Source organism: Rutidosis leptorrhynchoides, chromosome 8 (genome assembly GCF_046630445.1).
Source record: "Rutidosis leptorrhynchoides isolate AG116_Rl617_1_P2 chromosome 8, CSIRO_AGI_Rlap_v1, whole genome shotgun sequence".
Lineage (NCBI taxonomy): Eukaryota > Viridiplantae > Streptophyta > Magnoliopsida > Asterales > Asteraceae > Rutidosis > Rutidosis leptorrhynchoides.
In genome coordinates this window covers 144,967,206-144,984,322 of record NC_092340.1, presented here as the reverse complement: position 1 = coordinate 144,984,322, position 17,117 = coordinate 144,967,206, and the positions used below count along the sequence as shown (strand labels likewise).

At 39.8% G+C, this 17,117-nt stretch overlaps 1 protein-coding gene across 1 annotated transcript; it reads left to right on the top strand.

The window, feature by feature from the left end:
- The first annotated feature begins 5,860 nt into the window (after window positions 1-5,860).
- On the top strand, window positions 5,861-6,413 carry LOC139863867 (uncharacterized). The gene is made up of 2 exons (XM_071852468.1): window positions 5,861-6,002; window positions 6,136-6,413. Exons 1-2 carry the CDS (start codon window positions 5,861-5,863, stop codon window positions 6,411-6,413), a joined length of 420 nt encoding a protein of 139 aa, XP_071708569.1.
- The last annotated feature ends 10,704 nt before the right edge of the window (window positions 6,414-17,117 follow it).

The following is a 17,117-nucleotide window of genomic DNA, read 5'->3' as shown; positions in this document are numbered from 1 at the left end:
GGCGGGTACGGCTCGAGGGCGAAACTATTTGATGACTAACGACGAAGCCAAGCAATCCAACGAAGTTGTCTCAGGTACTTTCTTGGTTAATTCCAATCCGGCAAGGATTCTTTTTGATAGCGGTGCAAATTTGTCGTTTGTATCTCCAAAATTTGTGCCTAAACTTGATAGACAGTTAGCTAAGTTAAGTCGTCCGGTAGAAGTCGAAATAGCGGACGGCAAGATGGTGCTAGTGGTTGATGTGTGTAAAAATTGTGACGTTGTTTTTGGTGCCGAAAACTTTAAAATTGATCTTATCCCTATGACTTTGGGCGACTTTGATATTGTTGTGGGCATGGATTGGCTCGATCATAATAGAGCCGATATTGCATGCCATGAGAAGTTGATTCGTATAAAGACCCCTAGTGGGGGAGAGTTAATTATTCACGGTGATAAACGAAGAAGATTTGTGCCGATATGTTCTTTTGCACGGGCACGTCGTTTTCTTGTTAGTGGTGGCATGGCTTTTCTTGCCCATGTTATTGATACTCGTGATGAGCCACCGCCTATTCGTGAAATTCTGGTGGTTAGTGAATTCGAAGACGTTTATCCGGACGAGTTACCGGGTGTTCCGGCGGAAAGACAAGTTGAATTTTGCATTAAGTTGGTTCCGGGAGCTACTCCCATTGCTAAAACTCCTTATCGTTTAGCACCGACAAAAATGCAAGAGTTGTTAAATCAAACCCAAGAGTTGCTCGAGAAGGGTTTTATTCGACCGAGTGCTTCGCCATGGGGCGCTCCGGTTTTATTTGTGAAGAAGAAGGATGGTAGCATGTGAATGTGCATCGATTACCGGGAGTTGAATAAGGTGACGATCAAGAATCGTTATCCATTGCCTCGGATTGACGATTTGTTTGACCAACTCCAAGGTGCGACGTATTTCTCTAAGATCGACCTACGGTCCGGCTATCACCAAATGCGGGTCCTTGAGGGAGATATTGAGAAAACGGCTTTTCGAACGCGTTATGGGCATTTTGATTTTGTAGTTATACCTTTTGGTCTTATGAATGCACCGGCGGCATTCATGGATCTTATGAACCGAGTGTGCCAACCTATGTTGGACAAGACGGTAATAGTGTTCATTGACGACATATTAGTCTACACGAAAAGTATGAACGAACATGAACGTCATTTGCGTAAAGTATTGAAGACGCTACGAAAGGAGAAGTTGCATGCAAAGTTCTCCAAATGTGAATTTTGGCTAAGGGAAGTTCAATTCCTTGGTCATATTGTGAATGAAAACGGTATTCAATTAGTTCCGGGGAAGATCGAGACGGTGAAGAGTTGGAGACAACCGACTACGCCTACGGTGGTCCGAAGTTTTTTCGGATTGGCCGGTTATTATCGTCGGTTTATCTAAGACTTTTCTAAGATCGCTTCTTCATAGACAAAGTTGACGAGGAAGAACGCGAGATTTAATTGGGAGGACGAGCAAGAAATTGCTTTTCAATTGCTAAAAGAGAAGTTGTGTCAAGCTCCGGTGTTAGTGTTGCCGGAAGGAGTGGAAGACATGATGGTTTATTGTGATGCTTCGTTAAATGGACTCGGGTGTGTTCTAATGCAAAGAGGTAAAGTCATCGCTTATGCCTCTCGACAATTAAAGGAACACGAGACGAGATATCCGACTCATGATCTTGAGTTGGCGGCGGTTGTGCATGCGTTGAAAATTTGGCGCCATTACTTATATGGTGTCAAGTGTACGATTTATTCGGATCATAAGAGTTTGAAACACCTCTTTAATCAACGAGATTTGAATTATCGTCAACGTAGGTGGATGGACGTGGTAAAAGACTATGATTGTGAAATACTTTATCATCCGGGCAAGGCGAATGTGGTCGCGGATGCGTTAAGTCGAAAGAGTCATCAACCGGCATTACGATTGGGATTGCTACGTATGATTATTACTAACGATTTTCTTGAAAAAATTGGTGTGATTCAAATAGAGGCTTACGTTCACAACAAGCATGCGAAGGGAATTGTGGGACAATCGGAATTCATTACAATGGGTTCGCGTGGTTTGTTGTCTTTTCAAGGAAGAGTGTGGGTGCCTAAGATGGGTGATTATTGACAAGTGCTACTTGATGAAGCACATAAGTCAAAGTATTCCATTCACCCGGGCGCGACGAAAATGTATCATGATTTAAGGAAAGATTATTGGTGGTCGGGCATGAAACGTGATGTTGTGAAGTATGTTGAGCAATGCGTCATGTGTTTGCAAGTTAAGGCCGAACACCAAAAGCCGTATGGTAAGTTACAACCGTTAGAAATCCCGAAATGGAAATGGGAGCACATTACCATGGATTTCATCACAAAGTTACCTAAAACGGCGAGAACCCAGTTTGATTCGATTTGGGTTATAGTTGATCGACTGATAAAGAGTGCTTTGTTTCTTCCCATTAAGGAAGCGATATCGTCGGAGACCTTGGCTAAGTTGTTTATCAAGGAAGTCATCTATCTACACGGTGTTCCTATATCTATTATTTCGGATCGAGATACTCGTTTTACATCTCGGTTTTGGGAAAAGTTTCATGAAGATATGGGTACGCAATTGAAGTTGAGCACGGCGTATCATCCTCAAAAGGACGGTCAAACCGAACGTACAAATCAAACTTTGGAGGATATGTTACGGGCTTGTATTATCGATTTTGGTTGTAGTTGGGACGAGCATTTACCTTTGGTGGAATTCTCGTACAATAATAGTTATCATACTAGTATTGGGATGCCACCTTATGAGATGCATTATGGGCGTAGATGTCGAACCCCGATTTGTTGGGGTGAAGTGGGATAAAAGGAAATCGGGAGTACCGATTTGGTGTTAGAGACGAATAGCAAGATTGATGTGATTCGAGAGCATTTGAAAAAGGCTCAAGATAGGCAAAAGTCGTATGCCGACAAGCGTAGACGAACGATCGAATTTCAAGAAGGTGATATGGTGATGCTTAAGGTTTCGCCATGGAAAGGTATTTTTCGGTTTCGAAAACGGGGAAAGTTAGCTCCTCGATTTATTGGGCCATTTAAGGTTTTAGCTCGTGTTGGTGAAGTTGCGTATAGTTTGGAATTACCCGAAGAGCTTGCGGGGATCCATGATACATTCCATGTTTCCCATCTCCGTAAGTGTCTTGCGGATGATTCTTCTTGGATGCCTTTAGACGAAATTGAGCTGAACAATAAGTTAGAGTATATTGAGGAGCCGATTGCTATACTTGATGAGAAGGTCAAAAGGTTGAGAAATAAAGAAGTGAGAACTTTTAAAGTTCAATGGCGTCGTAGTAAAGGTTCCGAATTTACTTGGGAAACTAGAAGAATTCGTGTTGGTTTACCTACCCTCTTGTCATGCGGCTTGGATCGCGAGGACGCGCTCCGATTCAAGTGGGGGAGAGTTGTAACATCCCGTTTTCCTCGAATATGACTTAAGGTGCGTAATTAACCTCGTGTACGTTTATTATTGCATCTATGATCGTTTATTTTAGTTTAATGTGTGAAAATATTGGAAAATGGTTTGATCAGGCCTTCTGTCGCGTCTGAGTGAGTTTCATCGCGTCCTGGTGCGTCGCGATACGAGACAAAGTGAGATGGAACGCGACAGCTCCAGAACCCCAGTTCTGTCGAGGTTATCGCGTTCTGTTGTGGTTTATCGCATTTAGGCGTCGCGTTACGCGACAGATGTCGCTGTTTGACAAATTTGACCCAATTTAAATGGCATCTTTGGGGATGTTTAAGTCTTTTCACTTATGGACGGTTTTAGATCTAGAAAACTGATAAATGAGTTATCCTAACTCATTTAACACATCTTCACCTACACCACATTCAATTTTAGAGAGAGAGAGAGTTAGGGTTTAGTGAGAGAAAGCTCACTTGGAAAAGAAGGAGACCAAATCTCACCCGAACCCAAGTTTTAAAGTTGTTCCCTACGTCTCTAGCTACGTTGTGATTGTATTAGTAAGTCTTAACTCCATGTTTTAAGTTTTAATTGGGTATTGGCTAGGGTTTTGGTTACTAGAGATTGTATGACCCATTTGAGGGTAAAATGGGTGAAGTTTGGTTATGTTGTTGTTATGAAACCCTAATAGCCACAATCTAGGGTCTTGGCCTTGTGATTTGAGGTTGTAAGTGTCAATTGGTGTTGTTGGTCACTAATGCACTTTAAAATTTATGAAAGAAGTGTTAATGGGTAGGTTTCACTTGATTGTGAGTTTAAGTAAAATAAAATGGGTCAAAATGTACTAGTTGACCTAATTAGATGAAATGGGTATGGATTACCCTAAGTTTTGTGTTAATTGAAGTTAATAGACTTTAATTCACTAGTCTTAGTGATTAAAGTCGAGTCTTGGCCATTTATGGGCGGTTGTGAGTAGTTGAGTCATTTAATGCAAATTGAGTCATTAAATGCTCAAGTGGGAGTATTGTGGTTAATCCCACTAGTTGTGAAATTGAATGTGCACTTAATGATTTAGGTACATTGCGTTGAAGCTCGGAAGTGCTAAATCATCATCCTTGTGACAAGGTGAGTGGAATAATTATGCGTTCATGTATATGGCGTGTTTATTTGTGAATGTTATGGTATGAACCACGTGCCGGTAGTGCCATAACATGTGTGGGATGGAGTCTGATCCACGAGCCGGTAGCACTATAAACTAAGATGGGAACCACGAGCCGGTAGCATCGAGTGTGAACCACGAGCCGGTAGCACTATAAACTAAGATGTGAACCACGAGCCGGTAGCATCGAGTGTGAACCACGAGCCGGTAGCACTATAAAAGAGTATGACTCAAGCGTATGGTGTGAATCACGAGCCGGTAGCACCATAGCGTTATTGGTTAACCATATTGAGATTGTTGTTTTTGTTTAGCATATTATATATATACTGAGTTGAGTATATGCTAATGAAGTGGTGTGATAATGTACGACTTGTTAGCGTTACGGGTATGTTGACATGTTATTTGAGTTACAAGTTCGTATGAGGTATTTGGTATTGTGATTGCAAATGGATAGGTTATATATATGTATGTATAATTGTCGCACTCACTAAGCATTGCTTACCCTCTCGTTGTTTATCATCTTATAGGTTCCGGCTTGGACAAGGGTAAGGGCATACGTTTGGACTAGTGGTCTCCCGCTTATGTTGTCGGGGGTGCTTTTGGCATAGCTTTTGAATTTTGGCCTAACGTTTTGGGTAGTTTAGCCCCAAACCGTGCTCGAGTGTCGTTTGGATTATAAACTATCATTGTAGTGGGTCAAACTTGTATAAAACTTAATTAATGGCCTTCGTGCCTTTGTAAACATGTAAGTTGATGTACGTTTAAATGGAACTTGTGGAATGGTTTACATATTTAATTGGCGCGTAAATATGTATTATAAAAAAAAAAAATATCGTATGGAATACGGGTTGGGTTGTTTCATTTTATATGTCCCTACTACTTCACAGTACGTCGACGTATTCACTAAGGGACTGCTTACTCGCATTTTTACTGATTTCAAGACCATCTTGAACGTTCGTTCTCCAACTCCCGTTCCAACTGCGGGGGCGTATTAGTGTACATATTGTATGTATTGGGCTTGCCCATATTTCCTTGTATTCCAAGCCCATGTTGTATTCTTGTATACCCTACATCTTGTAATATTTATAGTGATATGGTGTATGTAAATGAGCATCAACTGATTGAGAAATTATCTCACAATAATATTCAGTGATCAAATCTACAATTCCTTGTTCTTCCAACAAGGATCACCAAGAAGTGTACAAACAATCAACTAAATTAATGTTTCCCACTTCTTATTTGCCAATGATGTTGCAATCATTAGCGAATGGAACCACAATGACATGGGTAATATCCTACGTATTCTTGTTGTGTTCTGTCTTGCTTACGGGTTAAAGATAAATCTTGCAATATCTAAAGTCTGTGGGATACGGGTTTCTCATGATCAGGTAGTTTCAATGGCTGATTGGACCGGATGTGAAGCGGGTGACACTCCCTTCAAGTTTCTCGGCTTATCGGAGCTAGCATTAGGCGTATGGCTCACTGGCTAAGTTTCTCGGCTTATCGGAGCTAGCATTAACCAAATTATGTTCGTGGACGGCTAAGCTTTCGTCTATAGGCGATCGTTTGACTCTAATCAAAGCGGTTTTGGGTGGTCTTGGAATTGTTTTCTCATTATTTCTTGCTCCTTACTCGATTCTCTCATCGTTGGAGAAACTTCATGCCCGGTTTTTTTGGGGAGGCAATAAGAATAAACGCAAAATGGCTTGGATCAAGTGGGACAAAATTCTAGCATATTTTAAAAACGGTGGTCTTGAAGTTGGTACTCTAAGACCATCCCTAATGCAGGCGTGTTGGGCCTCATGTGCACCGAGCACGCCACCAACACGTGGTTAATGGGGCGTGCTCGCGTGTGTGCTCGCGGCTTGTGTGCTCCAAGCACATGAAACCATTTTGGTGTGCTGATTTTTGATTGGCTGATTTTTGTTTTTTGATTAATTTTTATCCTCTTTTTCACCGAACTTCAAATCAGATTTTAACACATCATCCAACATGCCACTCAACACTCCACCCCATTATTTTCCAGTTTACTAGCACGCCCATCATGTATCTCACTCCCCCAACAACACACCAACACGCCTGTGAGGGTTAAAGATGGTCTAAATGCTTTTAACCTTTCTCTTTTGTTGAAATAGCAATGGCGTGTACTTACCGTTCCGGATCAACTTTGGTCACGCCTCATAAAATCCATCCATGGAGATCACGTTGGTTTTAGCCAAAACAGTTGTGCTACTAAAGGAACGTGGTTTAACATAGTCACAACCATTAAATCTTTTTATAAAAATGTCATTCTTCCTTCAGACTCTTTTCATCTTAATGGCACAACTATTAAATTTTGGAGAGATAAGTGGCTTGGAAATTTCACTTTGCAAGATCGTTATAATTGTCTATTTTGTCTCGAGTCTACACCAGATTGTTTATTAAGCTAATGCTTCATTGACAACCCATGGGTTTGGAGATGGTCACGTACAAGGGCTGACCTACCCGTATACGCAGTGGTAGCATGGGCTACCACTGAAATACGCGATGTAGTGAAATTTTTTTTAGCTTTTAACTGGTGATACCACTTGATAGTGTAAATTTTTTTGTATGACACCATTGAATAGTGTAAATTTTTTGAACTTTTAACTAGTAACACCAGTGACTACGATTCCTTATGTTATTACATAGAAATTCACATGATTCAATTACAATTGAGATTGAGATTTCTAGAGTCAAGTAAACAAATATCCAATCATAAACGATTTCCCTAGAACGTGGATCTATCAAACTTTATAACTCCCCCAGTTACGCACATTCGAAGATATGAAACTAACCACTAATGTGCGAAAAGTGTGTGTGTGCTTAGTTTGCTTTTCAACTTTTAAATTTATATAACATTTTTATTAATTCACTTTTAACACCCTAACGAGCAACAAAACCCGGTCAAGTGTAGTATTTTAGGTTATCGTCCCAAGAGAGCGTAGAAGCGGATAAACGTTGCTATTTATTTATCTTTAGTCTAATTCTTAGGAAAGAATTAGAAGTAATTAAATAATTATTTTAATTTAAGTAAAGTAACAAAACGAACGAACCGGATAGATAGGAGACGAATCTTAAAAGGGAAGCATCTAAGTTGGGCGGATTCACAACTTAGGAATATAATATATACAAGTTCCAGTCATTTCGCAAACACTATAATTATAAATTTTGTTCCAATATAGCGGGCTTTTCCATCGCTACTAAGTTATTAATACGCCTTAAGACGCAAAATTATCATAAAAGAAACACGCAATAGTTTTCTCCAAAAATTACCTTTATTACTTAAAAAATTATATCACATACGTGCTCGAAGCACAACATCCTTACATCAATGTGAAAAATATCGTACAAATAACCTTCGCACAAGGTAACAATTTTCAATATTTTTACAAGTACTTTTTACATTGCGGTAGTATTTCTAATAATGCGCCAAACCACACAGATATTGTAATGTAGTACTTGACTTTGCCATTGTTGCTTATCAATTCTGCATGCCATGCATGACCATATTAACGGATTTTTCAGTCTCAATTGAGTTTTGCCCACAAAATGGATCATCTTCGTGATCCCTTTGAATTAATCTGAGCAACTCAGCTGCAAATGAATGCAAATTGAGCACAAAAGTTGTTGCAAACATACTTTCATTGCGTGTTGCACAATAAACTGGTTTTCGCGCTGTGCGATGTACTGCCATTGCCAATTGATTCACATTCTCGCATAAACTGCCATCACCCTGCCTTGGAACAACGCGGTTAGTCACGACTTGATGGCCTTCAATTGCACCATTTTCCTGTGCAGTAACTAACGCACAAATAGGCTCTGATTCTGCGGATGTTACAGTCGTGATTCCTTTGCATGTTGCAAATTTAACCATTCCATGAATTGTTGACGAGATTATGCCAAACTTACATAGCGCAGTGCGCCCTAGTAAGATATTGAAGCGTGACGTGGAACGCATAACGTACAAATTTAAAGATGCCTTTCGCGTTCATTTTGTCTCTACTTCATCAGTCAATTAAATACTCAACTCCAATTGCCCCAAGGGCCAAGTTGCTTCGCCATAAAACCCAGAAAGTGACACTGCGGTTGGTAGCAATTTTGCCTTGATGTCTTCTGGCAATTTATTGAAACATTGTTCGTACATGACATCAACGCTGCTTCCAGTATCAATGTGTACCTTCCTGATAATAATTGCGGAATCCGCAATTTTTCATGAAATGATTATTGGCTCATCAGATAACACGAGATGCTGCACCGGCGGGAATGTTATTGATGCAAATTGCTACATGTCTAGAGCCTTTTCAGCTTTTCTTTTCTGCGCAAAATTATTGATTTGAACCATATTGATCACTTTGATTTCTTGCAAATTTTATTTCTTTCCAACAACCTTCGCACCCAAATTTTTGACAGCGGGAGCCTTTCGCTCTTATTGTTCAGTGCTCACATTTGGTATCATAGGCGTGTTGTTTAAATTAGGCGCAATCATTGCGTCCGCCGTGCTTGATTCCTTGTCAACTATCAAATGATCCATTTTGCCCTGCAATGTGGCTTCTGCAATCAGCTCAACTAGATCGAGACATCTATTTGTTTCATGACCATAATCGTCATGGAAAACACAAAGTTTAGATTTGTCACATCTATTGTTCTCTGAGAGAGGTGGTGGATCTGGGAATGTTTTCGTAGTCCTTTCTTGCATCAAAATTTCTTTTGGCGTTTTAGACAACGCTTGAATTATGCTGAACGAATCATTACTCTACTTTCTTGATGAGTTCCGATCGCAATTATAATACCCATTATTACCATTATCGTCATTATTGCGCTGTCGATCATTGCGCTGATAACCCCTGTTGTAAATTTCCTTCGCTGAAATCCTGATCCACGGTTGTTATCGCAATAATTATCTTGGTTACCATCGCGGTAAGAGTCATGATCATCACGCTAACTTCTTTCCTTACCCTAATTACAATTTTGGGTAATGTTGCTATCTTCACCACAACGAATATAATCATAGGTCTCTTGCGTAACCTTTGCAAAGGTCTACGGTACATCTCTGCGCAATCTCCGCACTAAAGTGGGATGTTTTTGCAGATTGATTGCATGGACGAAACTAGAGTTCTTCTGATCTTCGTGCTGGTTCGGATCTTCTGACATTCATAAACATAGCGCGTAAGCAAGCCACCTAGCGTTTCTTTGAACCTGTTGGATCCCTTGCATCAGTTGCTAGGATCTTTAGATCAAGGAACAAGAATCGATTGATGATTTGAGCATAAACATGAGATAAGACGATGAACATGAACAAACAAATGATAAACTCGATAATATTGATCATAATCTGCTGTAATTACACAAGAGAAAGATTACAATAACTGTTGACAAAAAGATTAGACTAATCACTTTGTCATTTCCATGGTGGTTGGAGCATCAATCCACCATGGATCCTCCTTACCATGAAGGTGAAGAGGAGGAGCACTCACCTCACACACACTCTAGTGATCTTGGTGGAATAACCTCAAATGAACATGAACAAGGAAAACTCTATTTATAGTATCTGCCTACTGTCAGCTCACACGCACAGTTGAGCATTCACCCGTACGGATGACAGTTATCACCCGTATGAGTGACTTCAGTCACTCGTGTGGCAGACCTATATTACATGTTTGGTCACATATGCTCCTGCGACATGAGTTTTCTAGTTCAATACAACCCTAGGTGAACAACGTAGACTTAAACCTATCCTCAGGTTGTTCGACAGCGATGGAAATCTAAGAAAATGCACTAACAACTCCCACTTGGACATTGCTGGAGAATCTTACTATCGATAAGTCGTTGAATCTTGTAATCTTCAGTCAGTCTCTGCAGTGGTACCGGGTCTTCCACATAACCAACGTCTTCATAATGACTTGCCTACTGTAATGAGCAAAATATTCAGAGAAATCTGATCCACAGTTTATCTGATTCACCACACATCATCAATCTGGTATCTCATGATTGCACATCACTCTTGTCAATTCCCTTGACAGTGTGGAATCTTCTCAAACAAATGCTCTATATTCAGCGGAATTTCCACAACCAGCTTCCATCATACAATGGAACTCTCAAAAATAGGAATTTAAAACGTTTCGACCCATAAATAATCAGATGGATCTGATTACCCCAAAATAAAATCTTCATAACACTCGTGTCTCGTGTACTCATCTTACACGGACAATGCGGAAACAAACACGTCGTTTGCCCATAAACAGTCAGATGCTCCTGGCTGCCCCACTAATCTTCGCATAACACAAGTGATTTACGTAAACACTTACTAAATAAGTTCAACGGACTAAGGAGGTTGTCCACTAAACTTTATATATCAATGCTTCAGTAAATAGTAAACATCTTCTCTCAGTATCAATAACGCTTGAGTAGGTCGATGTTGATTGTGCGTCTTATAATTACACCCCACGAATAAAAATCCAAAGTAGCTTCGCACGAGTTCAAATCTTCATTCGGATAGATCAATCGAACCTATACGACTGAATTTAAGATACGTGTGACATCACTTAACGCATAATAGCAAAGGTTCACGGGCTCATGATGCCTCGTTGGTACTTCGGTCGTGCAAACCATGTTCAGGTCAGAATTATCATGATGCAAGACCCAGTGAGTCACTAAATTCTTAAACGTGTAGCTTAATTCATATTTCCTGCACAAATCACCTCTCTTACGCTTCTCGATACAATCACATCTCAAATCATCTCTTGATGACAACTCGATCACATCTCAATCACACATCAATCGGTATAAATGACTTTGTTTTGTTGACAAACCCTCCAACACATAACTTAACAGCTGAAAAGTAACATTCCAGGACCATTGATAAATATTTACACAAGTTAAGGACCATCACTGAGAATTCTGGAAAGTTCAGTGACCGCAGTGTAAACTTCAAAAGTTAAGAGACCAAAACTGTAAATTTGCGAAACATTAGGGGCTGAAAATGAAACTTTATAAACTTCAGGGGCTAAAAATGAAAATTCTCACAATATTCTCAAAATTTTGCATTGGAAGCCCCTAGGATTTAACAGCTGTTAACTATTTAACTGGAATAGTTAACTGAAGGACTAAAGGTGTCAAATAATAATTGGGTAGCTGTTGGGTCAAGAAGAATTTGGGTCGGATCAGTTATGTGGATCCGGGTTCTGGATCCGCGGATCTGGTAAGCTGAATGAGGTGTGGTAAACTAAATGGGTAGATGGTTCATGCTTGAACTTGGTTAAAACGTGACCAGATTCAATGTTTAGGTTTAGGAAACACATGGAATAAAAACATATCAGGTGGGTCCCTTGTGTCCCTTGTGATTTCCCAATTCCATCCGTCAAAATAAGGGTTTCCAGGTGGGATCCGCCATTAAAGTTCCACAAAATTACAAGATTGCCATCATCATTTGTCCACATGCTACTGTACCCCTTTTTTTTAAATTTATCCGCCGACAAAGGAAAGGGGAACAATGAGTGGGGTCCACCAGTAAAAGTTCCACATAATTACTATCTTGCCACTCATCTTTTTCCTTTGCTGGACACAGTTCAGCTTCTTCTTCCCAAACATAAACAACCAAGCGTACGTACGAACCAATTTTACTTTGAGAATTTCGAATAATCTTCATGTTAACCGTACGTTTGAACAATCCACACGCATATACTTAAGGTTAATCGTACGTTTGAGCTGTGTCTCCTTCTTCAATTGCACCAACAAACTCCCCTAAGACCTAGCCGTAGAGCAGAAAAATTCAGTCATCAGTCAGTAAACGGATCTGTCACCCAGTTCTTCAAATAACAAAGTTTCACAACTCTGCAATATTGTTCAGCCTGCACATGATTTTCTAGGTGATACAGCATCCTGTTGTAGTATAGGGTAAACATATCTTCCTCACAGCAGTTTCTTAACCAAACTGGATCTAGAACCCTGATACTATCATTTTCATCTCCTCCATCCTTATCTAACACGATAACCGCTTCCTCCGAGCGTTCATCATAATACCACCAACGAAAACGAGGGCTGAAGTGATGCGGCATTGAAACGACCCAACCCGTATTAAAACCGGCCCATAAATTTTTTTCCTTTTAATACGCTTTAAATAACACTTTAGGTCCCAATTGTGTTCCCATAAACATCTTTAATACAATAGAAGGTTTAATAAACCTTAAAACATTTAATACATTGATTAATTGTCCAAACGGACATACACGACCCGACTAGTTTAGTTTCCAACCAAAACCGAGCATGGTGATTTGGGACTACGCTACACAAATCCTAATCGAATACAAAAGCAAGATCTTCTAAGCATCCTAGCCAAGATCTCTAATCCCCAAGCTTACCCGAGCCGCCAAGCATGCGAACCTATAAAACTATCAACAACGAGAGGGTAAGCTAACGCTTAGTGAATGATAATATACTACATACATATATATGTATAAAATAGACACGCCACAAAATATCAAATACCGCATACCGGAGCATCCAAGCATAAAGGCAAGCTAATACTAAGCATACCGTACGATCACTAAGCAACGAGCTAAAGATACATCAACAAAATATAAGTTCACCAACGACGATGTGAACAACGCCAATAAGCTACACCCGAAGGTTTAGCTACACCACAACAATACATTAATATATATATATACAACAATACGACAAACATCGATGTTCACAACATCCATAGTACTCAAGATCTCATGGCTAGCCCAACGAATGGTATCGTCAACATCGAACTTAAATCCCATTCGCCTATATTAATGTGGTATCGTCAACACCGAACTTTAAACCCACATATGAGGTATCGTCAAAAACGAACTTTAAACCCTCATCAACGTCACTACAATAATCGTATGGCATCGTCAACATCGAACTTTAATTCCATACGTATGAGGTATCGTCAACAACGAACTTTAAACCCTCATCAACATCACAAATATACTCTAGGGTATGGTATCGTCAACATCGAACTTCAACCCATACCCCATAAATAAATAACTCATATACATACGTATATAATTATTCCACTCACAAGCCCATGTGATAATGTACACACGAAGTGTTCACCTCGCCAAAGGTGGTCAACCAAAATGCACAACCGTGCCAATTGGACATGTACACAAGTCCATCAATTCCACCTATATGTGAAGTGAGCTCTATAACCGAGAACCACTTCACCTGACCCGCACCCATCCTACACATACATATGCATATAGGATATTAACACTCACCTTATCGCCTTGATGAATGCTTCCAAATAATCCACAACTCGTTAATGGAAAGTACCTATTCCATAATCATAAATACCACAACACAATTAGGATGAATTTACAAACCAACCCAATTTGACACTTAGTGCAAATTCGACCCAATTGCACTTCCAAGCACAAACCGCGCCCAAACTAACCAATAATCACTGACCCAAGTGATAATGGTCCTAATATGCCAATTAAACCCGAACACAAGTGTTAAACTCTTATCGTTCTCAAAATCGCCCATAAACTCTAATTTTGACCCATAAGGTTAAAATCTCACCATATACAAGTTTTGACACCAAAACATATTTATCTCGATTTTATACTTCAACTTAATCCATTTTAAGTTTACAAACCTCATCGAATCGATATTCGGGTCACAATCATCATCAAACCCTAATTTTGACTCTAGTCAAAATTAGTCAAACACGAGAACCCTAAAAGTCTCCAAAACACCAATAATCACTAATGCTAGTGATTATACACCCTTTACAAGTCTTAAACATGGTTAAATCATTAACCAACCCAAAACTTTCCTTTAACACTTATAAACCCGAATCTTGGTGTTAATCTTCAATTAACAACTAAATGGGTTCCATTTACGAACATACAAACCAAAAACCCTAATTTTGAATGATGAACACAAAAACAAAATTCAGAGTTAGAGCTTACCACTAGTATCACCGTGTAGCTAAGAACGAGGAGAACAAACTTGTCAACTACGCCAAAGATCAAATCCCGCTTCTTCCTTTCCAAAAATCCCTTTGAAATCAAATGGGTGTTTAAGTTTTGAGAGAAAAATGAAAAGAAAAGGAAAATGAAATTGGGAAATGAAATAAATGGATGAGGTTAAAGCCTCAAATCTGGCTCAAATGTGAAATGACCAAATTGCCCTTGAACCTTATTTAATATTACAAGAATCTGGTGCCAGTTCGCACAGTATGCGGCGCCGCGGCATTAATGGTCGCGCCGCGACCTTTTCCTGAGTCTGGTGCCTTCTTTACCACACTTTCTGATCTGATTTCTAGTTGATTGTCACGCCGCAGCCTCATTTGTCGCGCCGCGACGTTCCACGTGATCTGACTCCACTTATCGCACACAAGGCTTTAACACTAGAAAATTCCCCGAACCCTTCTTACATCTATCGTACATACCCAATACATCTATAAATTATGTACGGGGGAAAACTGGGTGTTACAGGCATCTTCCTCAAAGGAACCTTTTGCATATACTTCACATGTTAATACTTAACTATCTTCCTCCTTACGCCCGTTTTCCTGTTCGTCCTGTAAGAGATCTTCGAAAATTGTGGTCGAAAACCTATGAAATTAGGTGACTGAAATGATCTTCTTATCTTACGAACCAAAAGATCAGGAATTCCAACATAATCCTGATATAACATCTTAAGCCGTGCCACCTGCATAAATTCAAAATATGGTAACGAAGTGAACTCGTGTGCATATCTAATGTAATCCACTCCATGCTCTTTCTTGATCGCATAGATGTCAAACTCTTTTATGTAGGCCCAGGCTATTATCTTTCCTTTAGCAGGTAAACTGTCAAAATGCTCAATAAACTTCAAAAATTGAGGCTCCACCTTAGGCTTCATGACATACTTTCGAATATGCATAGAGATCTTCCATTCTTCTTCCAAAACTTCAACATTTTCTTTATTGATTTTCACCGGCAAAAACCCTTCCTGCAACACATTCTCTTGTCCTTTCCGTTCTTTCTCCTTACACTTCCTATTCAAGAGTTCATCGTTCATTTGAAAATAATCAGCAAAAGTTGGAAGATCATCATCAAAACCTTCATAATGAGGATAAGGCTCTGTCGGCTCATCCTCAATAATAACCTCATCAAAACTGTTATCATTCTCATCAACAACATCAGAATCACTCAAATCATCATCAAACTTATGAGCCCCTGAAGTCGAGGCTTAAGTCGAGGCTTTTGATGCAGCGTCAGCAGATTCCTTAGCTTGTCGCTCTAGACGCTCCATCAATTCCTATTCAGTCTCGGTGAGATCCGGAGGGATCTCCCCTTCTTCTAAATCATTATAAACAGTTGAGTGATTAAGGCAATCCTGCATAGCTAAATATTCAGAAAAGGTTATTACTTGAAGTGGAGTTACGTACAATGGGTTATCCTCCGTATAGCCCTTAGCAACTTCAAGATCCCTGTCCTCCTCATCACCCAGAGTACCAAAAGGATCTGGAACTTCCTCAAAATCTTCAATCACAATCTTCTTTTCCCATTCATTTAACCTCTCAGTCAAATTCCTAATTTTGAGTTCGTAAAGCCATAATCTCACCAGCCTGACTTCCCACATTCTTTTCAAGTTCATCAATTTTCAGTTGTTGTCTTTCCACCAGCTCTCTCATTATAGACATCTCAGTGTCTCGCTTTTTCTTATCCTCCTCAGCAGCCTTTTGAAACTTTGCAAAATCAGCTGACAACTGAATAAGTCGTCGATTAATCATCCCAGTTAAATTACCAAGAACAACAGCAGGCTGCTGAGAGATTTGAACTTGTTGAGAAGATTGTGCTTGTTATTGTTGAGTATGCGAAAGTTGTGTAGAACCACCAGCATCAGTAGCAGGTTGAGTGGTTGGAGTAACCTTCGGTTGTGACTTTGTTGTGGAAGACGAACTTCCATGCTTAACCAGAATCCTCAAACGCTTCTGCCTCTGCCTAGTGGAAACATTTGGGGCTTCTGCTAACTTCTTTTTAATCAAATTAACTTGACTATCATCAAGTGCAGTCACATCATCCTCATCAACTAACTGAGGACCGGTTCGCTTCGGTGGTGGCTGATTCACTTCTTCCTCACCAGCAATAGTAATGTCTGTCTCATCAACAGAAGTACTATTTTCGTGTCGACAGTTCAGACCCTATGGACACACATACTTTTCATTGGCCAAATGACCAATCAACCTCTTCTCAAGAATCTTAATAGAACCGATTCTGTTTTGCATGAACCGATTGAAAGATTGATCATTCAAATGATTTTGTTTCAGCACGTCCTGTGGAATTTTCGCTAAACCTTGACCTTGCTTTTCTAATATTATCTGAAGAAACCTTGGAAACACTGGATGAACTTTTCTCTTCACGTTCAGCAACATTCCATCAAAAATAAGTTGAGAAAAATTAAAGTCCGCATTCAAAACTAGAGCAACAAACATCGAACTGTACTTCTCAGTCATTTCATCAAAACCACCTTGCATCGGGCTCAAACACCTCAAAA

Excerpts from the sequence above, each read along its gene's own strand:
- LOC139863867 (XM_071852468.1), top strand. The coding sequence starts at position 5,861 with ATGGGTAATATCCTACGTATTCTTGTTGTGTTCTGTCTTGCTTACGGG. Across the intron at positions 6,003-6,135 it reads TTGGACCGGATGTGAAGCGG|GCGATCGTTTGACTCTAATC; the intron begins GTGACACTCCCT and ends TTTCGTCTATAG.